At 40.8% G+C, this 27,390-nt stretch overlaps 1 protein-coding gene across 2 annotated transcripts in view; it reads left to right on the forward strand.

Moving 5' to 3' along the window:
• Positions 1-20,948, forward strand: part of GRM1 (glutamate metabotropic receptor 1) — a 429,826-nt gene extending 408,878 nt beyond the window's left edge. Inside the window, exon 8 of one of the 2 annotated variants that reach the window (XM_047859536.1) lies at positions 20,036-20,948. In XM_047859536.1, the coding sequence (XP_047715492.1) occupies positions 20,036-20,948 (913 nt within the window). The remainder of the gene's footprint in view (positions 1-20,035) is intronic. The other variant, XM_047859537.1, reaches the window with a different exon arrangement.
• The last annotated feature ends 6,442 nt before the right edge of the window (positions 20,949-27,390 follow it).

Here is a 27,390-nt window from a genome sequence, read left to right on the forward strand (position 1 = left end):
ATTAGAATATTTAGTTCATTTACACTTGATCTCATTGCTGACATAGTCATATTTATATCCTCTCTTTAACTATTTTCTACTTGTCTCAGTGGAATGATTACTTCCATTTATGTTTTCTCTCCTATTGTTTTTCTCTTCGTTCTTGCCTTCTTTGGGTTAATATAGCATTTTACTATTCAATTTTCCCATGTATTAATTTGTTAGCTTAACATTCTTTTATTATTCTTTTTATGGTTACTCTAGAGATTATAAAAAGTATTTCCCAACTTTTATAATCTCAAATAAATTCGGAGTTTTATCACTTTCCAAACAAAGCAAGGATCTTAAAACACTTTAATTGCGTTTACTTGGTGTCAATTTCTGTGTTTTTGTTGTGCATTTTAATTCTGCACATATGTTAAATCTTATTTTACGTTGCTATTATTATTTTGCACGGTCAATACTTACTTACATACTCCTGATATGTAAATCCTCCAGTGATGGACTGAGATGACTTGAGCGTGTGTTGTAGTTTGACAAAGTTTTTCGGCTTCACCTGGTGCATCCTGTTACTAGCGTACAGCTATCCAGGGGTCCTGTGAGTCCCCGCTGTTTCCTTGGGTTCAACATTTTTTAAATGCCTTTAATTTCAATTTTGATTCCTCAGGGCTGTGAGACCTCCAAAAGCTTCATTCTGATTTCCCACAGTTTTCTACTTAACTTTGTGTCCTGTGCTTTGTGCAGTCTGAAATTTGCACATTTTTCATCAGGGAATCTACTAAGTGTTAGTCTCTCTCTCTCTCTCTCTCTCTCTCTCTCAGTTTCTCTGTGTTTGTTTGTTTGTTTTGCCTCTCTCCAGAATCTTGGCTCCTCAAGTCCTTGCTGACTTGGAAGACTTGAAATCAATTTTTGTGTCTATAGCCCTACGCATTTATAAAGTTTTTCCTGTTTCGTTACCTCTTAGTTAAGACCCTCTGCCTGGATTTTCAGTCTGTTCTCATGAACCAAAAATCATCAAATGTTCCAAGGGCAAAATAGCTTGAAGGTTATCTGCTTACCTCTCTGAAGTTCTCTTCTTTCTGACTTATTGGTACCTTGGATTCTGGTTGCCATGACAGTATTCAATGTCTTTAAATGGTTTTTAAAAAATATTGTATCAGTTTTTTGTTAATTGATCTCAGTGGGAGACTTGGTTCAGTCCAAGGTATTACATCCTACCCTGAAGCAGATGTCCTCTTATACCAATTTTAGTATCTCCTCCTCTCCTTTTTCAGTAAGCTCTGATATCACTATGGTTACTTTTAGGGCCATGGTGTCTATACATTGAATACTAAGAAAGAAACTCTATGATAATTGACCATTCAGTTCTTTTTCAGGTTTGATGGATGGTGACAGGAAGATATTAATGCCTCTACTGAAAGAGAAATGGTAGCATAAAATAAACTGTAGTAGAAACACGTATCTAATATTGATGTTAGTGCCATAGCCAAGAATATGAGAAGTTTTACAGAATTCTAGACTTTTTGTTATCATTCCAACTTCAATTTTAAGCTTTTTACCAAAGTAATTATTTCTTTTTTCTTTTCTTTTTTTTCAATATTTTATATTTTTTCAAGGAATAGGAAAAGAGTTGATTTACATTTCTGGTCTCTTTAGCAAATCACATATATAACAAGGATTCATCATTTTTAATTGACCAAAATTAAAAATAAATTTGAAATTATGATTACTAATGAATCATAATTTATGATAAGTTATCAGCTATTTTCTGTTTTCCAAAAACCTGCATTAGTTTGCCATGATCACTGTTTGTATGCCATGTATAACACGTTAGGCAAACATGATTTTTGTGTAATTTAATTAGATATTTGTCAAATGCTGAAGATGGGGCGCCTGGGTGGCGCAGTCGGTTAAGCGTCCAACTTCAGCCAGGTCACGATCTCGCGGTCCGTGAGTTCGAGCCCCGCGTCGGGCTCTGGGCTGATGGCTCGGAGCCTGGAGCCTGTTTCCGATTCTGTGTCTCCCTCTCTCTCTCTGCCCCTTCCCCGTTCATGCTCTGTCTCTCTCTGTCCCCAAAATAAATAAACGTTGAAAAAAAAATTAAAAAAAAAATGCTGAAGAAACAAGAAGCATAAGACATGACTCATGCTCAAATTGGAGATAATAACATATGTAAATGTACAAAGCATACAAAAACTTTATGAATGCTATAATTTAATTCAATTTAGACAACTGTGACCCCCATCTGTATTTATAGAGATACACAAAATTAATGGCTTTTATCAATACAGAATAGAATTAGCTTCATAAGAAGAGTCTTCAGTTGAATGAGTATTAATTCTGACAGAAATTTGAGATAATCTAGTAGAAATTTTCAAATTTTTAAAATTTATACCCCTTTTTTCATTAAGGTATTATTGAGATATAACTTTGTATTAATTTCGATGTACAATATAATCATTCGATATTTGTATATTTTGTGAAATGATCACCACAGTAAGTTTAGTTCATATCTGTCAGTATACAAAGTTACAAAAGTTTTTTATTTCTTTTGTTATGAGATAGGAACTCTTAAGATTTATTCTCATGTCAACTTTCAAATATGCATTACCATATTATACTGGTTTGCATGAAAAATATTAGCATGAATATCCAAATTCTATAATTTCTATTTGATATTTTTCCTTAGTAGCTCATATTTTAATATATGTTTTTAGAATTTTTACTTTTTTTCAGCAAAAGAAAACACATTCACAGATTCTATTCAATGCCTTGGTTTATTGGGGTAAAGCCAAGAAGAGAAGGAATTTTGCTCATGAACTATATGTTATGATAAATTTATTTTTGGAATAATAGTTATTGTTTATTTTTCATATATTAAAAAAGCGATAAATATTTATTGTAGGAAATTTTTAAAATATAGGAAAGCACAGAATAGCTGATAAAAATTATCTAAATTCTACCAATATATGGAGAAAAACCACCATTACTTTTTTTTTTTTGGTATATTCTAATTTTTACAGAAACACACAAATACATATACACATTATTTTTACTAATTATTTGTAAACTTAATTTTCACTGGAGATTTTATGACATTCAATATTTAATATTAGGATTTGGTATTAGTTATAGATACAATAATTATTTTTGATATTCCTAAAACTACCAAAGTGATGGAGAAGCTCAGAAGTATTTTTGACTTATTTTCTATTAGAAATATATCTAAGTTCTGTTTTGATTTTTTTCAATCATTTATTAATTTACTGTAAATAGGTGACCACATGTCTTTTTATGTCCTCCAAAAGTCCCAATTTATTCATTTTGTCATGACATGACTTTCAAAGCACTCCCTTCATCTTAAAAGCAATTATTCATCCTTTGCATGAGAGATTATATGGTTTCCTTTTATTTCCAAAAGTTGGGGCAGGATAAATGGGGGATAACTGGCACACATTGGTAAATCTGACATGGATCCTGCCCTTCAGAAACTATGGCTTTCCAATGTAGGCGATAAGAATTAGCATCAATTAGTTATATAACAAAAAGTGAAAAGGATCACAAGAGAAATGCAAAGATATAATATACATTGTAAAGATATAATATACATTGTGATGTGGTCAAGAACTTGATAAACATCTTAGAATGCTGAAGGAGCTATGTGCAAAATTTGCAAAGAGTAGGAAGTTTCAAGGAACATATATGAAAGACTAAAATTTCTTACAGTATCAGGGAGTTACTGAAGTGATAAGGAGGGCAAGACTAGAATATCAGAGAGAGAAGAACTGAGAAGTGGACCAATGGTCTGCAGGTGCTTTGCCTGGGGAGCATCCGCCAACTCCAGACCCTGGCTGGGGGCTTAGTGGCCAGGCATGGACTAGGCTTAGTATCCAGGTATGACCCAAGCAGAGTCAATGGAGGGAGAAAAGAAAGCAGAAGAGATGCTGTGGCCTTGAAGCTGAAGTGATAAAATGCAAAGCAGAGAGGCTTCCACACATTCTAGCTTCTCTCTCAAAACATTTGCAATTGTCTGCAAAACATTTGCAATTGTCTGCAGTTGAGTGGATCAGAAACGTTAAAAGATAAGCTACACACTTCTGATATATGGAGTTATTTTTCTGAGGGCTTCCAATGCTGAGAAGACAGACCTTCCTGTGGAAAGAATGAGAAAACACCTTAGCAACCATGTGAGGCCAGACTGACAAAACTGGAGAGGCACTAATTCATGTGATGAAGGTTCCACATCAAAACATTTGCCTAATTCTGAAGATGTGTGGGTCAGAAAGCCAAAAATCTAAATTGAAAATCTTTGAGAAGCTGACCAGAATCTCCCATAGCCTCTTAATGCTGAGGTGTACTAGTGCACAAGATATTCTATTAAAAGTCCTGAAGAGGTAGCTCAGTTGGTTAACCATCCAAATCTTGATTTTGGCTCAGGCCAAAATCTCACTGTTTGTGAATTTGAGCCCTACATCGAGCTAACAGCACAGAACCTGCTTGGGATTCTCTGTCTCCCCCGCTCTCTGCCCATCCTTCGCTCTCTCTCTCCAAAATAAACAAATAAACTTAAAAAAAAAAAAAAAAGCCCTGAAGGGATATTCCCTACTGTAGACCAATTCCTAACCCAATTATAAACTAACTTTGGCTCAGCGCAGTCTGGATTAGATTAAGATGATATGTCCACCTCTACTTAACAGATAAAGTGGTAAAACAACTCTTAGCACAGATAATGCCATCTACAATTTACAGCCTCTAGAGAACCTTATTGTGTGTGTGTGTGTGTGTGTGTGTGTACATTCATATGTGTCTTCTGTGTTTAGGCATGGAAGAATTAATATAACCAAAAAATCAAGGGAAACAGACAATAGAAACAGACTCACAGGTGATATACTGATCACTGTTGGAGGATGCTAGAAAACTAAATCATTACTCTGAACACTGGTAAAGAAAAGAAAAGAATCACCATTTGGCTTGTGTTTTCTGTTTGAACTCTACATCAGAGGAACTGAATAGCTGATGAGGAGAGGTTCTACTTTAGAAAAGAAACCTAGTTGACAAATACAGAAGGAATGTAGAATTAGATTACCATTTTGCAGTTTTGTAATAAAATAATTGATCTTCATAATGATCATCAATGACTGCTAAAACCATTGGATGAAAGGCTGATGGGAAGTTTTGTAATGTATGCTTTAGAGTGACTACACCTAAATGCACTGATCAATCTTAACGTGATTAATAGACAACCTGATCTATGTGCTTTTTGATCTGGTATAATAGAAAATAGACACTACCTCCTATGAATTATATTCCCTGCATAAGCAACCATGAATCTGATCAAGCTCTCAGATCTAACTATCAATTCATAAGCAATAATAGGTCACAGAAAAATATGTTGAATGACACTATAGGGACTCAATAAGTAAAACCCATAATCTGGGAAACAATCAGTCTTTCTTCAACAAATAAATAGCCAGGAAAAGGGAGAGGGGAACACCTACAGACTAAAAAAGACTTAAGAGACTCATCAACAAAATGCAATTTGCAGATCTTGTTTGGATGTTGATTTAAAAATCAAAAATAAAATAAAAACATATGAGACAATCAGGGAAATCCAAATACTATAATATTAAACATTTAATATCAAATATTAAAGAGTTACTATTAATGTGTTTTAGATGTGATAATGTTATTGTTTCTTTTATTATAAAAATGTGCACCTGTATTATAGGCCTATGTACTGAATTGATTAAGGATAAAAGACATAATGATTTGGCTTTATTTATTTATTTATTTATTTATTTTTAAAGTGTATTTATTTATTTTGATAGAGAGCACAAGCAGCACAGGGGCAGAGAAAGAGAAGGAGAGAGAGAATCCCAAGCAGGCTCCACACTGTCAGCACAGAGCCTGATGTAGGGCACAAATCCACAAACAGTGAGATCATGACCTGAGCTGAAATCAAAAGTTGGATGCTTAACCAACTGAGCTACCCAGGTGCTCCAACTTAGCTTTACTTTAAAATTAATAACTGGCTAGTATAGGCGAAAGAAGATTCACAAATATATTGATTATTAGTGAAGCTGGATATTAGGGAAATAGTGGTTCATTTTAGTGTTTTCTCCATGTTTCTATATTTTAAAATTTTTTCAGAGTAAAAAGTCGATTTTGAGGATGTCTGAAAACATATGCAATTGGAAAGAATATACAAACTCTTACATATTAGTGTAAATTGTGCAAGTGCTTTACAGCGCAATTTGGTCATATATAAGAAAATGAGTGTGCACTCACAACAATCCACCAATTTTACTTCTAGGTTCACACCATAGAAGAACTCTCCCACTTAGGTGTGCAAGGAGACATAATCAAGAATGTTACTGCAGCATTGCTTAAAGTGGCAAAATGTAGGAAACAACTTAAGTGGCCACCAATAGGAGAATTGATTATGTTTTGGGTAATGTGGTATGTATTCAGTTTAATTTAAGTGAATAAACTAGAGCTTTATCTATTAATGTAATACCAAATGGACAAAATGGGAAAATTGCTGAATGGAAATAGAGTATGATGTTATGTATATAAAATCTAATAACATGCTAAACACTACCATATATTATTTACTGACACATATGAATATATATGTTGTAAAAGCATTAAAAAATTCCAAGTGATGATCCATACCAAATTTTCCCCCCAAAAGGATAGGATTAATATTGAATAATATACAGGGGGCTTCACATATTTCCTTTATGTTTTCAAAAGAAAGAAAACTATAATAAGGCAAAAATGTTCATATTTGACAAATTTATAATGGCAATTAAATTGAATTTTATTAGAACATTCTCTACAGACTCTTATTAGCTTGGAAATGTTTATAATTAAGAATGTTTAAAGACAGCAGTATTTTACACCTCTATGGAAAAACTGCATTGTGTGTTTATATAAAGAATATTAATGTACTATGTTAGATATGCATGCATTAAAATGGAGAGTAAAACAAATTGCCACTTACAGATGGCCTACATATACAGTCAGAGCTCCACTCTGCACTCTGATGAAGGAATGTTGAGAAATAAATATTTAAATTCAGATAATAGAAAAATGCATTTGGCTTTGGGAAGCAGAGGCACAAATTATCCCATATTTATCTGTAAAAACAACAAAAAAAGAGAGACCATACTCTGCTAAAATGGCCTTGAGTGTTTGCTGCCCATCTTTATGATTACTCTGGACAGCTGCCACATTATTTCCATGGTGAACTGACCATCTGGAATTGTATAGACCATTTTTTCTCTGCTAAAAGTAGACTCACCTCCAAACCTATCATAGACACACAACTTCAGACACAGATAGCTTACCTGCTCTGTAGCTATCTTTCACCTGCTCCTGCCACATCCATTCAATGTCACTAATGTTGCTCCCCACAAACTCCATCTCCCACAATTTGGAAAATAGCAGTTTATTAGAGAAAACAGTTTATTTACTACTAGAAGTTACTGAGATTCTTGAATAAGGAAAATGATTAACAGTCATGAGTAAAATGAAATAAAGTTTGAGAGACTATGAACTAGTCTACTCTACACATACTCAGATGTAACACATCTGGGTCTTTTGTCTGTGTTTTTGTTCCTCATCCTTCAGAGGAAGGGGTTTAATAGTGATGTATTAGGCTGGGATAGCATTTTGCCAATTGGAAGCATTTTCACATTTATTCTTTCAAAATCCTTCCTTATGGATGTAAAAATTGAGTCTGATGGGGGCAAATACACAGTTGGAAAGTGCCTGGTTTCTGGAGTCCTACTCCAGACATCATATTGCTGTGCTACAATGAGTGAAACTTGTTTGTGACAACTTTTCAAGTTAATGTGAAGAATAATTCCTAGCATACAAACCAAACCGATGTATGAGTGACTTACTATAAAGAAAATGATACATTAAAACAAAGTCATATGACATGAAAAAATGCTCAACATCACTCATCATCCAGGAAATACAAATCAAAACCACAATGAGATATCACCTCACACCAGTCAGAATGGCTAACATTAACAACTCAGGCAACAAGAGATGTTGGTGAGCAATGTGGAGAAAGGGGAACTCTTTTGCACTGCTGGTGGGAATACAAACTGGTGCAGCCACTCTGGAAAACAGTATGGAGGTTTCTCAAAAAATTAAAAATAGTACACCATACAACCCAACAGTTGCACTACTGGGTATTTATCCAAGGGATACAGGTACGCCGTTTTGAAGGGACACATGCACCCCATGTTTATAGCAGCACTATCAACAATAGCCAAAGTATGGAAAGAGCCCAAATGTCCATCGATGGATGAATGGATAAAGAAGATGTGGTGTATACACACACACACACACACACACACACACACACACAATGGAGTTTTACTAGGCAATCAAAAAGAATGAAATCTTGCCATTTGCAACTACCTGGATGGAACTAGAGGGTATTATGCTAGGCAAAATTAGTCAGAGAAAGACAAATATTGTGTGACTTCACTCATATAAGGACTTTAAGATACAAAACAGATAAACATAAAGGAAGGGAAGCAAAAATAATATAAAAACAAGGAGGGGGACAAAACATAAGAGACTCTTAAATATAGAGAACAGAGGGTTACTAGAGGGGTTGTGGGAGGGGGGGTAGGCTAAATGAGTAATGGCTTAACTAACTTGGATGTAAATTATAAAAAAAAAAATAAATTATAGAAAGTTAAAAAAAAAAGAAAACAAGTCATATAGGACTAAGTACACTCAAAGAGAGATAGCTTCTTATATAAAGGAAGTTTTGGACAATGGGAATAGGTGGAAGAAACTATAACAAGCGGTGACTGTATAGCAAGGAGGAAGGAATAGAAACGAAGGAAGGAAGGAAGGAAGGAAGGGAAAAGAAGGAAAGAAGGAAGGAAGGAAAGAAGGACAGAAGGAAGGACAGAAGGAAGGAAGGAAGGAAGAGAAAAGAAGGAAAGAAGGACAGAAGGAAGGACAGAAGGAAGGAAGGAAGGAAAGAAAGAAGGAAGGAAGGTAGGAAGGAAGGAAAAGGAAAGGAGGAAGGGGAAAAAGGAAAAGAAAAGAAAGACTTTGCACTTTCAGAAGAAATTGGATCTGAATCTTCCTTACTAAATTTCTGGGGTTTCTTTAAATCCACAGTTTCTGCCAAAAGATTCAAGCACAGATTTGGAACTTATATTTGACAAGTCTCCATATGCTGCATTTTCCCTCCAAGCTTTTACTCTGGCTTGCCGAATCTGTGGTTGGTTGAATATGTGGTTTTACAGTTGCTAAAAATACCCTGAAGTCAAGCTCCTTTCAGTTTTTACACAGTCGATAAAATGGACACTCTGGCAATGGAGTTTTCAAGGCTTTGGCCTGTAACCTTGAATCAACATTTCATAAAATGTAAGGTCTGTAGGCATAGGTCATTTACATTTCACTTCAACCACAAGGTGAGTCAGAGACTGAAAAATGGCACCAGGAAGGAAATGCTATAATTGTTTAACTATTTCAATCAATAGTTAATTAAGGTGGCTTTGGGATTCCTGGGAGTGACCGTGTGGAGTTTGGCTGTCAGTATGGCTGCGACCCATGAAGGAACCCAGAACAGTCCACTGAGTGCAGCGGTAATTCCAAGTCAGTGACAGAGGCCAGAGAGCTCCCACCTCATCCCCAGGGGACACAAGTGCTATCTGTCTGGGCAGGCCATACTCTGTGCACCTCTGCTAATGTCACCGTGTCAAGTCTCTGAGCCGTCAAGGTGTTTCCCTGTGGTTTTTTTTAACAGCATACATAGACCCAGCAGACAAGACCAGCTTACATCATTTGCACAGCCCAGTGCAGAAAGGAAGCATGAGGCCCCTGGTTAAAAACGCAGAGGAAATGTTAGAGACTACAATATAAAGCCTTTTCTTTTCTCCTCTGGTCTCTCTCTCAACTTGTCCTTGTGTTTTTTATTTGCCATTTAATGCTGCGCAGCGGGGGTGATACCTAGGGGCAAGTGCAGACTTTTCCAGGCCCCCCAGCCTCCACTGCGTGACTCCATACAGGTGCAGCCCTCAGGCTGCCAGGTTCCCCTCCCACAGGTCACTGGAAAGACACCACAGGGAAATTGAACCAAGCCTCTCCCCTTCTTCTCTCCCTCCTGCCCTAGCCCCTGGTAGACTGGTGATCTCGAAGGATATTAAAAAAAACAGCACATGGACTAAAAGGGTGGAGGAGGGGTGAGAGGCTCACCCCTATGCTGTTGCCTGTTAAGTGCACAGTGGCCATGCTAGTCCAGGAGGGGATGGCCTGGAGATGCACCCGACCCTGACCTGATCTTCCTGCATTGTGTCCAGAGGCCCCTGCCAGTGGTAGAGAGTGGCAGTGGTCGATCCCTGGGCAGGGCCAGATAGTGGAGAGCTCGGAGAGCTCGGAGGGTCCCAGGGAGCACCAGGGAAGTCAGGGAGGCAGGACCATGGGTAAGCTGAGGCTCTAAGCCCCTGGAGAGCGCTCCATCGCTCCAGCACACAACACTTACAAAACACAAATCAAGTGATTAAATGATTACAGATCTCAAAATGATGACAATAGACCACGAAATCCCGAGTGCAGGGCCCTTCTGATGAGGGACCCACTGTGCATCCGTATTAGACACAGGGCCCTGAAGCCAGCCCACTGGACCAGGCCACATGTAGACATTATCTACAGTAGCATTAACTCGGGATTCAAGGGATGCAGGCAGTTTAGCAAGGGAATCCTTTGAATGTATTTTCTGCCTTCCTTCATGAGAAATGAAGTTGTTTTATTATTTTGTAGGTTAAATAATCTTTTCTTACTGATAATTTCACTTATACACCCATACATCATACTTTTATCCCTGGTCACCTAGTTGCTAATGTTTTCATGACTTTTTGTGATTTCAGGTGGCCATATTGAATGTCAAGGACATGTTACTTTGGCAAGTTTAATAGCAAACATTATCTCTTTGTTTGTTTTAAATAAATGGACTTTTGCAGTAGTAACAAAGTTACATGAAGGTGTTTTGAGTTTTTATCTCTGGGTGAGGATTTCAAATTGTTCTGGGCAGATCATGTACCATTTTATTGAATGGCCCAAACTTGGCAGAAATACAGATATTGATTAATTTTAATTTTTCTCTTTTATCTTCAACTGTGCTATGGAAAACTTTGTTTCCCACCTTTGATATTCATATCAGATTCCTTGATTTCAGGTATTAAGAAGCTATTCCAGTATACTCTTTTTCAAATTTCAAATTCACGTCTCTCCTTCCTAGCATGTATCAGGCCTCTGCCTGAAAAAATGTGGAATGAGGAGGGATGTGATCTGTTCCTACAATATCTCTGTCTCCTTCCTCTTGTGTTTCCCCTCCTCTGTCTGCTTTAATGGGAAAAAAAGAGATAGGGAACGTAGCAAAAGTCTTTGACTTGCCTGCAGCCGTTGTGGTCCTCTTCTGATTAACACTGGATAACTGTCGTCAGGATCTTGGGGTAGGTGGCCTAATGCTGATACACAGGGAATCGTTGTGAGTTTTTAGGGACCTCTATAGGGGACTTCATCACTGAGAGTTTCTTAATATCAACATTCCCCCCAATTCAACCAACCACATCCAGAGCACCCACAGCACCTGCTGCTTTACCATCTTGTTCCCCGAAATTCTTTTCTCTGATTGGCAGCCGTCTTATGTGGAGTGATAACAAGATGGCTTTATCTCACTGAGTGCTACTTAACTCATGGGAAAGCCCACTTCTCTTCACCCTAACAAAAGATGGAAAGGCCAACTGCCCACGGTCGCTCCATTAACCTTGTCATGACCAGTCAGTGCTCTTCTCCCCTTCTCAGGTCATCCTATGTGCTGTAGAAGGAGACATCTAACCAAGGAATGAGACCGCATTCTCCCCCATGTGGCAGATGCCTCCGATCTCTTGCCATTCCCCCCTCTCCACCATCAGACACACTCTGTCCTGTGGCCAAGAGATAAATGTGATTTTATAGGAAGTGACAATTATGCCTTTGTGATAAAATAATAAGGAAAATTAGCAATGCAACTAAAATTCGCGACGTAAGACATAAATCCGTGAACATCCTTAAAGAAGAATGGTCGGCAGGAAGATTCTGCCCCTAACAGGGTGAGTGGAGGTGGAGCCCACTGCCGCCAGGAAGAAAGGGGGATGTGAAGAGTGGAGGAAAAGGGCTGATTCTGGACAGACATACACACAGCAGCAAAAGCATCCGCCACTTGGAAAGAGATGGTCTCGTAAGGGAAAAGAAAGAATGCACTCCACTGACGTGGCTTTCGGAAACGAGCGTGGCAGTGAGAAGCAGCCAGGCAGGGCGAGGCAGACACAGGACACGGGGGTGGGGATGACGTGGAGAAAGGCTCAGGAGACAGGCTAGGCCCAGGCCCAGGCACCACCTGAGTGGCGTCATCGCTGTATCTGTACACGTGTGTAAGCACTCACTCACTGGGTGTCTTTTTCTTTTCAATCTTCAGGAAGAGGCAGCCAGAATTCCCGCCCACCAGCCAGTGTCCGTCGGCACATGAGCAGCTTTGAAAACCCCCACACTGCAGTGAATGTGTAAGAGAAGCTGCGTGGAAAATAGAGTGGTTGGCCCCTTGCTTTCTCTCTCCTGGGTTTTGCCACTTTCTAACATGGAAACAGATGTGGTGCATGCCATCAAGAATGAGGAACCATTTACGTGCCATGGTTTGCACGACCGCCTTAATTTGTCCATCGTTCTTAAAGGGACACTGTCAAGTTGTTAGTCTTTTTGCTTTTTTAAGTTTCAAAGCAAGACGCAACACTTTTTCCAACACTGGAGATTCGCTTTTGTTTGTGACTCCCACTCACAAGCTCGAAAGTGAATTTCCCCCCTTCTTAAATTTGTCAGCTTTTCCTTGGCAAACAGAGCTCTTTCTTTGCTTTTTTTTTCTTTTCTTTTTTTTTTCTTTTGCCTTTTTGCTGTTGCACAAATGTTTGAAATGATCCTGTCTGCATTAAAGTACAAGCCATAACTTGAACTTATGGAGAGTTCCATAATGTCAGTTTGAGGGGTTGGACGCCAACATGAGCCTCTGCTGTGAGGCTCCCACACCCTGGGGAGCACAAAACAAAAGTTTTGTGAATCCCATGAAAAGAGAGTTTTATAAAAAGGAAATGTGGTTATTTCCCCAGGATTCTGAGTGTTTTTATCAGATTTTGCCCCATCTGATAAAAATGGTGCATGTTTGGTCCAATTTTTGACCTTTAGATCTTGACAGTGTCTCTTTAAGTTAACAAAAGAACATAGACCATGTTCAATTCATTGTGCACGGAGTCTGTGGTCATTTTCAGCTGTTCCTTTACAGCCCTTCAAACTCCTGGGAGAGTCAAAGGTACACATTCCTGCAGCAGGAGGGAGCCCACTGATGAGGTGTCTGTGGCCTGAATAGCTCTTCAGATGAGAAGAGCCCAATTGGTTCAAATGTTTGCTACTGAACCTGGCTGTGGAGGACAGTATATGAGGCCATGGAGTCTCTTTTCTTCACTCAGTGGAGTGCATTGGGAAGTCTGTGTTCTGATATTCCCTTCAAAAGCCCAAATAGAAAGAGTGCGGTCTCAGTCGAATCATACTGACTCTTAGAGGGAAAAATATGGTAGCCCTGCCAGGACGTTTCAGGTGGTAGTCAGGGGGCCTCTGCACATCTAGATCAGAGCCACTCTCGTCTGCTTGGATGCAACCTCTGCAATTTTCCCAGGTCAAAAGGCATTGAGCATTTCTTGCAGCATGAGTTGAGTCTGACTGAGGGCACAGCAAGGAGATCCTGATCATGACAGCTGCTGGCTGCCTGTCAAAAGGGATTGATGGGAATAGTAGATGTGCTTGTCCTGCCATGACAGCAGGGCCAGAAAGAGAGGAGAGTCACCTAACGTTTCATGACTTCAAGGTGAGTGCCTAAAAGCAAAAGCAGAGGCTGAAAGTGGGTACATTCTTGGTAGGTGACAAAACAGAAAAAAAAAAAAAAATGCAACGATCAGCAAAGCTAATAGGTTGGCTGTTGAGAACTCTCAGATCTATTCAAGCTTTCTTTCTGGAGACTATGAAGGATCAAGAAAAGATCGAAAAGAGACTATTTTTAGCCTTTGTTGTTTTTCAACAAACAACAGCAAAAAAGATATTCTCACTGTGACCTTCAGTTCCTACAGCTTTGAACAATCAAGGCAAAGGGGCTAGTGATGCAGATAAAGCTTCCTACTGGACCATTATGGTCTGCCTATATCTATCCTGCCCCATAGGGCCCTATGTTTCCAGAGCAAACCACAAGGACTCCAGGTCAGAGCTGCGGAACATCACATGACTTGCTATGGAAATTACAGGTCTGGTAGCATGGAGCATAGACGATACAATAATGCTTGACTTGAAGTTCCTTCAAAGGGAACATAATCTAGCATGGGAATTTCTTTCCTCTGCTGTTAATCACGATTAGGTTGAACGAGTAGCCATTTAAAATGTACTCAGAGAAACCTCAGGAACCATCAGAATTCTACTCATTGGTTCAAAACAGATTTGTCAGTTTTCTCAAGACAGTACACCTTATGCCCAGACAAAGTTCATGGAGCCTTCCATACTTTATTGACTTTGATGAGGTAATTTTATCTGTGGATGTCTTTTTCCTAATTGATGCATTGAAGAAAGCACACGCTTGTTAGTGCAAACTGATTTCCTTTGTGTTATCTTTTATCCTGTATCACATAGCTTTAACATATAGAATGTGATTAACCTAAATACTTTAAAAGGAGGACTGTATGTTTAGACTTTGTGATATTGTCATTTTCAGCAGGCCAAGTGGTTCTCTGACTAGCTTATGATGTTAGAATCCGAGGTGAGGAATAAAATTCACAATGCCATTTAAGACTGGTATCAGCAGAAACTACCAAGTTCCCATGTAGTCAAAAAGCATTTGTCTCCAATAATACATTCAGAGATTTTCTACCTTACTAGTAGTGAATCAAAAGGTGAGAAATTTTACTTATGTTCACATAGGCTCCTGGAAACTGTATACTGAATATTCAGATTTTTCTGGAAAGCTTTCAAAAGTGTAACTGGCATCAGTGGAAGTCCTTTGTACTGAAGACTAACTTTGCATCGCCTGAGAAAACAAGAGTCTGACTCATACGGTTTCAAATAGTTCCTATGCCTGCGATTCTACAAGAATCGCTCCTCAGACTTCATTCCGGTCCCAGCTCGCTGAAGCAGGTAGAGGTGAGGTATTCGTCCAGCGCATCTCTGGCATTCCTTCCGGAGTGTCTCAGTTGGGGCAGCAGCAGCCATTTTGAAGGCCCGGCGTGAGTCCCAACTGTAGCTGCATGACCTCAGCAGAACTGCCCATAAGCCTGTAGCTCTGGTTTATTTTCTTAGCTTGGTAAGCCATTCTCTCCATGCTGGGACTCAATGGCATTTCCCGTTTCCATTTGCATTTTCAGAGAAAGCAAATGCTAACCTCGTCAGGTTGCAAGGAGTGAGTCTCCACCCTCCTATGTGAAGGTCTTGCCTTGTCTGTGGGCTCTCTGGATGCCGTCCTTATGTCTGTTGTGAAGCTATTAAGCCTCGTGGCCAAGACTTGAATTGGACATAAGGGAGACAGGTGTTGTGTAAGCTTCCCCTCAGGCAGCTTGTGCAGGATGCTTCCCTCCTGATCTCAAACATCCACCCACTGTGATTCCCATTTTAGACCTCTCTGGAGCAGAGAGCAGTGTACTCGGCAGATGTAACTAGTACTTACTGAAACAAATAAAACAGACGAGATCACCCTGAATGCCAAAGATGTACTCATCTGTTTACACCACCCACTTCCAACCACTCTCCCAAGTGCTGTAAATCCTGGATTTTCTGACTGGAGGGGATTGTCGTACTCACCTAATGAAAGAAAGATCAAAGCAAGACCCCAAGCCTGTCAGAGCTGGAGTGCAGCCTCAGGCCCCCTTGGTCCTGCACACTCCCTGTCTAAATCACCCTCTAGTCCTGGTTCCTCGCCGGCCTAACAGCCATTTCCTCCAATAACATCAGTATTCATAAAGACATCTAGCCACCTGAGGTATTCAAGCCAAATGCTACTGCACTCGGTCTCCAAATATAAGATTGTTTCAGGCCTCATGTCTGTCTTCTGAAGTGAGAGCAAGATGGCATGCTGTGTGACAATTATGGGGTGTTTCTAGACTAGGTTACTTTACCTAAGGTGAGGAAATCGAAAAAAGTTAAATAATAGAAGGAAGACGCTGATGGCCGAAACAGAAGGTATTAAAGTTATCTAGGGTTAAGTGGAAGATTTATTTCATAGTAATATTGCATTTTTATAATGCATGTATGCCTTTTTGCTGCCTCATATTTTATACATTTTTCTCCTCTCAATATCATGGCCATGGGTTCTGAACCTTTGCAAGTAAGGTAATTCCTTTTCACACCAAAATGCTTATTAAGCCCTCTCCCCAATTGATGATAGTAATTGTATTTTTTTTAGTGGCCGCTTGAACAAAAAACACAAAAAAGCTTCTCAGAATTTAGCTATACTTGTACCTAGCAGCACACTTTGTCATAATAGCGTTTACATGCATTTGAAAGTAGCAGTGCACAATCTGTGAAGACATAACATTGATTCAGTCTAAAAGCAAAGCTTATTGGATTTGTAGATTCATGGACCATTCAAGCTGTATATGGACCACACGTCAGAAACAACTAATTCAGAAGGACCAAGGTTTATGCTCTGTGCTGCAGTTCCTATGAGATGATACATTTCCTTCACTATCTCTGGTTTTCAGGAAGCAATTTATTTTGTCCTTGGGAAAAAAAAAAGGTGAATCTAATTTTCTTAATCTGATAAATGCCCTGGGACATTAGAACGGCTTCCTAATTAAACAGTACTTTACTGCAAATCTGGAACAAGACTCTGAAGGGAAGGAAAAGCTGCTAATTTTGACGGCCAGGGTGAAAATCTTCCATTACAAGAATAAGAAAGGTATTGGATTAAAACAGAACTAAGTTGTGATTACATCTACATGCAAGGTGATTAATAATACCATTAACATAGGGAAGCACATGATTTTTAAAAAGGCCCACGTAGAATACTGGGCAGTGAGGTAGCTTGAGTGAGTGAGTGAGCGAGCGAGTGAGTGAAGTAGGTCCCAGAAATACAGGCATAGCTTTTTGCCAGCATGTGTGGAGACTGGAGTGACATTTTGTTGAGGTATATAAGCCCGGTGGTGAAGTGAGGTGTAGACTAGCTCTCAAGAGACTTATGTCTTGAACACACACACACAACTAAATGAAGACACAAGGCATCCTTCTAGTTTAATGATTTCTAAAAAAAAATAAGCATTGAGGGGCGCCTGGGTGGCTCAGTCGGTTAAGCGTCCGACTTCGGCTCAGGTCATGATCTCGCGGTTCGTGAGTTCAAGCCCCGTGTCGGGCTCTGTGCTGACAGCTCAGAGCCTGGAGCCTGTTTCAGATTCTGTGTCTCCCTCTCTCTCTCTGACCCTCCCCCGTTCATGCTCTGTCTCTCTGTCTCAAAAATAAATAAATGTTAAAAAAAAAATTTAATAAAAAAAAAAGCATTGAGAGGCAGGCATTAGGAGAAGGAAAAAGTGTTTCCGTTGCAATTAAAAGGGATGCAAATGATTGAGGTTAGATGGTATACTAAAGCATAGTTAAAAGGCAAGGCAAGAGGCATATCAGTGGTTTTATACTTTCTGGAAGGGTCATAATGATTGCACCAAGAGAAAAATGGTGTGAGTAGAGTAGGGAGTGGAGGAAATTGGGAAAGAAGGAAGTTGGAATTTACCTAGGGTTTCAAACTCAGAAGAGGAACTGTGGATTATGGTCCTGCCTGTTGGCTGGTTGACTGTTCATACTGGGAACATTAATCATCTGTTTTTGAGTTGACTCAACTCGGAAGAAAGTCAGGTATTCTAATATGAGTGTGGAAGCTGAAAAGTCTGTAATTTTGCATTTACAAGGACTTCTACATTCTCAAGGAATATAGTAAGCATATATTTAAGAGAAATATTAATTTTCATATCGTATTTTGGAGATAGGATTTTTCCTAGACAGTTAAAAATTCAGCATATAAATTATAAGCTATATAGAAGAACTACCTTTTCCCAAATAATGAGATCAAAATTTTAGCTACTGTACCTATTTTGGGACTTCTTTATCCAGAATTTTCTGTAATAGGTATCAGAATTTCTTTAACATTCCGTACTTAGTGGCTCACTTCCCTTTTCAAGATAATAATATATAAAATGTCAAAACATTATTGTCATTGTAAATGTGACACACATATAATTTTGAAGTACTCATTCTTGTATTTTCAAAATGATTAAATAAACCATTATATTAGCTACTGATCATTCCATACATTTTCCCAAACAAAAGACCATGATACAAAATAGTCTATTTCACACATCCACCTAAGAAAAAAAACTGTTCCTTATCCCTATTCCTTTTAATGTCAAAAATGTGTTAACATTGTGCTACTTTCTCTGTTGTTTTCACGAATACAGTGAAAAAGCAAACTGAACACACACACATACACGAAAAAATAAACTTCCTGATTTAAGTATTAACACCGCTGTTATTAATAGTATGCTGTGGCAAGGCACCACCATCTGCTGAGAGTTATACAGAAAAAAAAAAGCTAAAAGTCCAAAAGCAAGACCAGTGTTATTAATTACAACATACAGAATAGAGTTTGAGTACATACACAATACATCTCTTTCCCTCCTTCTTCTTCTTCTTCTTCTTCTTCTTCTTTCTCTTCCCCCTCCTCCCCCTCCTCCTCCCCCTCCTCCTCCCTCTCCTCCTCCCCCTCCTCCTCCCTCTTCTCCTCCCTCTCCTCCTCCCCCTCCTCCTCCCTCTCCTCCTCCCCCTCCTCCTCCCTCTCCTCCTCCCCCTCCTCCTCCCTCTCCTCCTCCCTCTCCTCCTCCCCCTCCTCCTCCCTCTCCTCCTCCCTCTCCTCCTCCCCCTCCTCCTCCCTCTCCTCCTCCCCCTCCTCCTCCTCTTTCTATTTAATTGGTTTTAAAATGGTCCCACGAAGATATATGCCAATAAAGCTGGAGTCCTGCTGGTACCCCAACATTTTTTCTTCTCCAAAGCTCAATGAGTAAAAGGCCATGGAAGGGCTTTTGTCTCAGTAACTTCTGCTTTCTCTGAATCTTCCTTTCGTCTCATTCGCATCACAAACTATGCTGAAGGACTAACCCAGGGTCTAACCATCTGTATTTTGCTGGACTTCTTAACACTACCTAGTTAAAAATCCCCAGTGTGGAAATCCCAAACCAGCCGCTGTGAATCAGGGCCTTTATGTGAATTGCGGTCCATTGTAAGTGTCGGGGATGGTGCATTGAAACAAAAAGAAAAGCAACACTTGTGACACACTTAAATGGAATGTGGGTCTGGGTTTTCCGTCATCTGCTTTCTTCTCCTCCGTACAGCTGCCGTGTGTATGACCACGCTGCTCTGGTACCTGCACACGGTGAGAAAAGCTTTGATTTGTTCCAGGGACTGAGAAGAAAGGGCGACAAGAGCTATGGTCGTTATATTCTGTTGTCCCCGTGTAACTGTAGTTTTATTTTTTGGTTCCTCCATCAATTTTGGAATCTTTCAAAGGCTTGCACAGAGTGACAATTTTGTTGTTACCTTAGGCGTGTGCGTGTGTACGTGGGTGTATAATAACTTGGTGAAATCTCAGACCTAAATGAAAATAGCTGCTTGTGTAACAGGCTGGCTTTTCTCCCCTACAACTTGTTCAGGGGCAAAATGTTCTGCCTTGTCTTGGGGTGAATGGAATCACTGACTGCAGCTACAGAGGCCACCTGGGGTCGCTGCAGCTTTTGGCCTTTGACCTGTAATAAGGGGAGATTGAGGGCTTGGCGCCAGACCTACAGTGGCTCCCGGGAGCGGGGTGGGGGTGGGGGGAATCAAATTGCCTTGAGCTGGGATTGCGTATAATTTGTATGTGTCTTATCCTGTGTGCATGATATACCTGCAAATAAATCCATCTCTATTTTGTTCATAGTTCTAATGGCAAGTCTGTGTCATGGTCTGAACCAGGTGGAAGACAGGTGCCCAAAGGACAGCACATGTGGCACCGCCTCTCTGTGCACGTGAAGACCAATGAGACGGCCTGCAACCAAACAGCCGTCATCAAGCCCCTCACTAAAAGTTACCAGGGCTCTGGCAAGAGCCTGACCTTTTCCGATACCAGCACCAAGACCCTTTACAACGTGGAGGAGGAGGATGCCCAGCCGGTCGGCTTCAGCCCTCCCAACAGTCCTTCCATGGTGGTGCACCGACGTGTGCCAACCGCGGTGAGCACCCCGCCTCTGCCGCCCCACCTGACCACAGAGGAGACCCCCCTCTTCCTGGCCGACCCGGCCGTCCCCAAGGGCTTGCCCCCTCCCCTCCAGCAGCCACCGCCACCGCAGAAATCCCTGATGGACCAGCTACAGGGAGTGGTCAACAATTTCAGCACCGGGATCCCCGATTTCAACGCGGTGCTCGCAGTCCCCGGGGGTCCGGGGAACGGGGTGCGCTCGCTGTACCCGCCCCCGGCGCCCCCGCAGCACCTGCAAATGCTCCCGCTGCAACTGAGCACCTTCGGGGAGGAGCCCGCCTCCCCGCCGGCAGAAGACGAGGATGAGGACGACAGCGAGAGGTTTAAGCTCCTCCAGGAGTACTTGTACGAGCGGGAAGGGAACACCGAGGAAGACGAGCTGGAGGAGGAAGACGAGGACCTGCAGGCGGCCAGCAAACCCCTCCCCGAGGATTCACCTGCTCTGACGCCTCCGTCGCCTTTCCGCGACTCGGTGGCCTCCGGCAGCTCGGTGCCCAGCTCCCCCGTGTCCGAGTCGGTGCTCTGCACCCCTCCCAACGTGACCTACGCCTCCGTCATTCTGAGGGACTACAAGCAAAGCTCCTCCACCCTGTAGGGAGGAGGTGTCCGCGGGGACAGCGAGAAAAACCAGGGAGCACCAGCACCTCCGGAGATGCGCCGACGGCTGGGAGGAGGAGATGGGGGGAGGAGGGTGAAGTCAGCAGGCAAGGAGGACAATGCTGCTGCCGTAGGGAAGGCCAGAGGGAACTGTGCTCTGCAAGCAAAAAGGGATCCAGGCGAGGATCCCGATTCTTGAATTATTCAAAAGCCTTCTCTGGGAAGAAAGGGAATTCTGACAAAGCACAATCCCATATAATAAACAACTTTCACCACATAAATGAATGAATAAATAAATAATAAGTCAATAAATAAATAAATCAACACGAATAATCTCCTCTTTTGGACATTGTGCATAGATAGACATGCCCACACACACTTGGCCAGCTTGAAACGAGACAGCACGTGTGGACCAGCCAGGTGAATCGTTGGTGAACATCATGGTGTTGGTGGTATTCTTAGTGAGCAGGCTGGAGCCAGAGCAGGTGGGTGAAGGAGGGGCAGGCATGGAACCACCCATGGGACGGCAGCTCATTTTTCTCCAGCCCTTCTCCTTACTGAGCCCACAGACTCCTGGTCTTCAGGAGCCTCCCTTCACCCATTGCACCTGACTCCCGGGCCAGCCTTGTTGCGTTGGGAAAAAAGTGTATGGATACCCTACTGCTCTGTGATTTCTCTCTATTTAGGAAAACAGGAATCAGAGCAAAATCATCACCAAAAAGTGCTTCATCAGGAGTGCCAAGGGAGGAAGGATTGAGAAGCAAGAGGACACATAAGCATGAGGCTTTGAACACAATCAGCACAAATAACGTCCCATATTTGATACTCGCTTATTGGTGATTTCGGAGAAAAGATTAGAGCAAGCCATTGTTTTGAGACTGGCAGAAGGTGTTTTGTGGATTTTCTTGTGTTTGTGCCAAGGGGGCTCTTCTCTGCCCTTTAATTAAAGAGAACAAACCATGTGGCAAAATTGTTACCTTACATTTACTGTAGCAAATAATACTTACCAGTTGAACTTCTAAAATGCAGTATGTGTATTTGGTGCCATTGTTTCTCCTGTGTACTACAGACACAAATCCATCTTCCAACTTAAGGGTGTACTCAGAGCAACTCTTGCTGGTTCAATGACAAATAACGTCCTTCCTATTGTCATCCTTCCTATTGACAAATAATTCCTGTAACTGGTGAGTAAATGTGTTCCTGTGTCTTTGTATACTTGTGATAATAAAATTTGTGCACTGTAATGTCAATGTAACTGCAACTAGAAGTCGTCTTTCCAATATAGTATAGATATTTCTTTGTTCCAATGATGTTTTAGGTATTGTCACCAATATCTGCAGAAGCTCTTTGATGGTTTGAGTGCTGTGGTCCAATGGTTTCCTTATGCTGCTCAGATGGTCCTCCCTCTTCTAAAAGGGAACTTCTTTTTCAGATATTTTATGATGTGGATATGTTATAACGTAGTGGCTTGAAAATGTGTTGTATTAAAAATTCACAAAAACTGTGGGTTACAATAAAAAAGTACATTTTATAAATTTTCAGATATCATTATTAAAACATAAGGTTGAAACGACAGTGTTGAGATGATTTCAGGTCACTTTAGAATTTTTTAAAGAGATTTTCCACAGCGACTTGAGCTTTCAGTGTTTATAAAGCATATGCTAACCTCTCTGGCATAATTTCCCCAGTTTTCTATTTACCATTTTTTGCTTTCTTTTAATTTTTATTTCCATGTACTTTTATTCCTCTATTTTCGCTGTCATCCCTTTTCTTTATATTTTTGTTGTGTACTGTGTGTAATAACCACGTATGTGTCATCCAGTCATTTCATTTATATCCTCCTTTTTACACCCAATAAAAGTGACTCTTCTCGCCATTTTGATTTCTTCTATTATTTGTGGAATGGATCTTACCCCTTTAAATATCTGTTTATGCCTTATGTGCAGTCATATTTTAATATGCTTCCTTCATTTGGAAGCTGATTTCTCAGCCAAAAATCATCTTAGAATCTTTAAATACCCGCCTCATCATTTGTTCAGAATTTAACATCAGCTCCGATGTTTGAGGCTCATGTTTCTCATGCCTTCCCATACTCCACTGCCAAGTTTAGTCGGTTCCATAACAAGAATGGACCGCCTTTCTTTTAAAAAATTATTTTGTAACACCTTTGGTGTTAATGACTGAACAAGGATTTCAATTCCATGTTGAAAAATGACTGAAACGAGGATTTCAATTCCATGTTTTCACTGTAATGAAGGAGAATGAGGGAATTAGATGGTTCCCATGCTTAATAGATGGTCTACTTCCTGGCAAACTAGCAAGTAAAAGCCTACTATCTATTATTCGTGAAACATGTTTTATATCTTAATGCCACTAACATATGTCCTTGATATCACAGGACTTGTGCATTCAGATTTTTTAAAAGTAAGTATAGATCAGGAAAACTGCTCTACTATTCAAATAATGTAAGATATCGGTTTGTTCTGAGGTTTTAGTCTGAAACATTTGGTGAACACATTCAACACCAATCACATTATTTCTCTGAATGCCTAATATTACCATGATTAAATGTTTTCCTGAACACAATGCAGTATTAGCTCTTACAGCATAATTGTTCAAAATTGGAAATGTACACAGACATACCTTATACCAAAAATGCAGATACTTTTCATCTTGATGTACGTGCTTATACACGTTGTTTAGCTTCTTGTAAAAGTGTTTTCCTTTGGCTCGTTACTGCCTTTGTCAAATAATCTTGATAATGCTGTATAATAAATATTTTCTATTTATTAAATGTGTGCATTCCTTCTCCATACTTTGTAAGAGGTACAATAAGAGAAATAGACTGGTACAAAAAACAATTACGATGGTCTGATTTTGCTCACAACATGTCTGCCAGATGAAAGTTAGAGAACATCATGCAAGACCTACAGGCCAGGTGGGTGATAGAGAAGAGTACAGTTTGATGATGTGGAAGGTGGGAGGGACCTGAAACTCTAGATTGAAAATTAAATCCAGAATTTGAATATTCAGTGCTATGGCAGACATTGTCTTGCATTTTTTGATAGAATTGTGAGACTTGACAGACTCCTGGATCTCTAGCAGAGCTCTGGAAACAGAGGCATATGAAAGCTGCATCTTTGTTTCATTTGTGCCCCACAAGGCTCACACTCTAGAGGGACCTGGTTTCTTACTTTGGTGATACCTTCCTCTGTTCCCTTACATTTCAAGTTCTATTCCCTTTTATTTCAATAGAGACTTCACTGGTCTTCAAAACAAGTAAGCCCCTGTTATTCACATCTTCTGCTGTAAGATACCTGCAAGGTAAAGTATCTACCAAGTGTTGTCCAAGGGGAGAGCGATGATGGTACAAGGATCACATTCATGAGACTGCGATGTATTTAGATGGTAGGAGCAAGATATATACAGGAAAGCTGATGTTGAAGGAATCTCCAGAATCAGGGGCAGAGACACCAGGGAGGTTCTTCACTGTATCTTGAGAATAGAATGAGAAATCATGAAATGGGAGCTTGATGTCTCAGAGAGAAAAGTCATAGGACAGAGAATGAGAAACAAAAGATGGAGAAGGAGAAGAAGAAGAAGAAGAAGAAGAAGAAGGAAGAGGAGGAGGGCGAGGAAGAGGAAGAGGAGGACGAGGGGGAGGAGAAGAAGAAAAAAGAAAAAGTTTCAGGTGTGTTGTCCAAAGATACCCTTAGATTGCCTGTTAGGTTATAAGGACCTCCATTTAGAGAGTCCAGAAACTTCACCATAAGGAAGACATTTGAAGCAGGTGGGTCTGGGCTCCAGATAGCACAAATGATGTGTGAATAACTACCCCGATAATTTCCCAGAGACTATTTTGAGAGGGAATCACAGAGAAGGGAAACAACATGTTCATCCACTTACTCTGTGCCAGACATTTTGCTAGGTTCTTTACATTCTCATTTAATCGTCCCAGTACCACTGCTACAGGGATATTTTAGAATACTGAAGTAACTTGCCCAGAGTCCCTCAACTAGCAAGTGGCCCATCAGGGATTTGAGCCCTGTCCTAAGCCAGCACAGAGCCTGTGAGTTCGTGTTCCTCTCTAGAGCTCAGGAGAGTATGTAGGGGCCGGTCCCCCTTTCTCATTCCCACAGCATTTTACTCCCATCCGACTACATTATGGTTTGCATGTCTCTTTCCCTTAGTAGATTCTAAGTTCCTTTTTGTTTGAGATCCATTTTCTTCTTTCTAATTTGTGAGACTTTAGGGCAAAGCAGACACTCAGTAAATGTCGAAAAAAGGAAATGAGTGTTGTAACACCGTGTAGTTTTCCCAGCTTAGTTCTCTGAAGATTTATTCCAAGAGCCTTATGGGGTCCAGAGCTTTATATTTCCACCTACTGATCCTAACTCTGCCAACTGGAACAACACATGTTTTCATCATGAAGAACAAGCTCTCCTTTTGGCATCAAAAAGAGCTGTCCCACTGGGCAGAAGGTCTGCCTTTCTTGCGGAAGAGCATGGCAACACTCGGTGACCATCGAGCCAGGCCAGAGGTCTGGCAAAGCAATAATAGGTGTGAGGAACAGCGTCCTCTGCAGGAGAGCTGCTGGTAACATAAGACTGCTGAAGCAAGGTGCCCATCATCCAAAGGGAAAGCATGGGCTGAAGGTTCCTTCTTTACAGAAGGACATATCTTTAGACAAGGTGAAAGGCAAAACTAGCCACCGGGGCTTGCGGGGAACAGGGGAGAAAGGGAGAGCCCAGTTTAGGGAGTTGAAGTAATGACGCTATTAAACCAGAAACTGGCTTGATTTTTCTCATGGTAGCTTGGGAAACAAGGCTTATAGATTAATAAGATGAAGAAGAAGAAGAAACAGCAGCTTAAGAATGAGCATAACAAACACTGAAAAGGAAAAGAATCATAGAATTATTGAGTTGGAAGTCAATTTAGAAGTCATTTAAAATAAGCTATCACCCCATTTTCAACTCTATTTCTCTGTGTCCTGTTCCTCTTGCTGTGTCAGAGGCAGGTGAGGAGTCACTTCTGGCGAGGGTGGGATAGGTGGAGGGAGGGGCTGGGGTACAAGGCCTACTACCTGCACTTGTACAAAAAGAGAGCAGATAGCCCCACACACTAAGTGAGCGACGTTAACCCAGGAAGCTAGCCAGAGAACAGAACTAAGACACAAATCCGGGATGAAGGTATTGGAGGACCAGGAAAACAAGGGGGTAGAAGCAGCAAGGCGTGTGGAAGGCTGATAGTCTGATGGCATTCAAACAACCAAACTGCTGGTGACAGAAATGCACTCTCAGTGGGACTAAGGAGGCATACGTGTGTGGCCTGGGCTTATTTTAAGGAATGGGATGGATTCGGGTGAGTTTTGCCCTCTGATGAAGTATTTCCAGGGACTAGGATCTTGCATTCGAAAAGGGAAAACTCTAATGATTAGAAAAGGTTTTGTTTCCCTGAACCCAAATTTTGCTTTTCTTTTACTCTTGCCCAGAGTTCCGCCCCTGGAAGACATTGAATAAATTTAGTGCACTGTGTCCATGACACCCCTTCAACCATTGAATAGTCATTATGCCATTAGTTAGTAGTTTATTCTCCAAGCCAAATAGCTTCACTTCCTTTAACTGTTATGTTTATTATTAGGTTCCTAAACTCTTAATCAGGCCATGGTGATATTTCCAATTGTTGCGTATCCTTTAAAAAATGTTGCATCCAGAACTAGACATAGTACTGCACTAATACTTTGATTCACTTTAACCATTGTTCCAGCATTGCTGCCTAAGATTCTGCTACTTTTGTCAGCGTCTTGCCACATTTTGAGTTCTGGCTTAGCTCAGAGGCAGCTATAACCCATAAGCCATTTTCTTATGAGCTACAGGAAATGGATATGAATGTGAGTATCTTATTAGGATAGATTTACCCAGAAACAGACCCTGAGAGAACGATTTGAGTGAAAGTTGTATATTGGGGAAGTGATCCTTGGAAGCACCAATAGGAAAGTGGGGAGGCAAAGCAGCAAATGATATGCAGCCAATAAAGGGTGTGTTACCAGGCAGATTACCACTGTGGGACTCAGTCCTGCCGGAGACTCTGGGAGACAGTGGAGAGCATGCCTCATACTGTCCCTCATCCCCATGGGACAAGGATGTGGGGAGCATTCAATTATCAATTCCTGTCATGGTTGGGGGCTACTGGGGAGGGAGGTGCCTGCTAATTCCAGTAACTACCAATGTGTCTCCTACGCAGGCTCCTGTCTCCAAAGGAAGCCTTCAGGCAAAGAGTTACAGATGTTGGCGGTTGGAAACCTGAGAGTTGGCCTGTGTGGGGAAGGTTAATATCGAGAGGGGGCAAGGCACTAGCAGTATCTGCTATAGATGGGAATATGGGAATAATAGATAGATAGATAGATAGATAGAGATAAACATACACACAGGCACAAATAT

The sequence above is a fragment of the Prionailurus viverrinus genome, chromosome B2 (genome assembly GCF_022837055.1).
Source record: "Prionailurus viverrinus isolate Anna chromosome B2, UM_Priviv_1.0, whole genome shotgun sequence".
In the NCBI taxonomy this organism is placed as follows: Eukaryota; Metazoa; Chordata; class Mammalia; order Carnivora; family Felidae; genus Prionailurus; species Prionailurus viverrinus.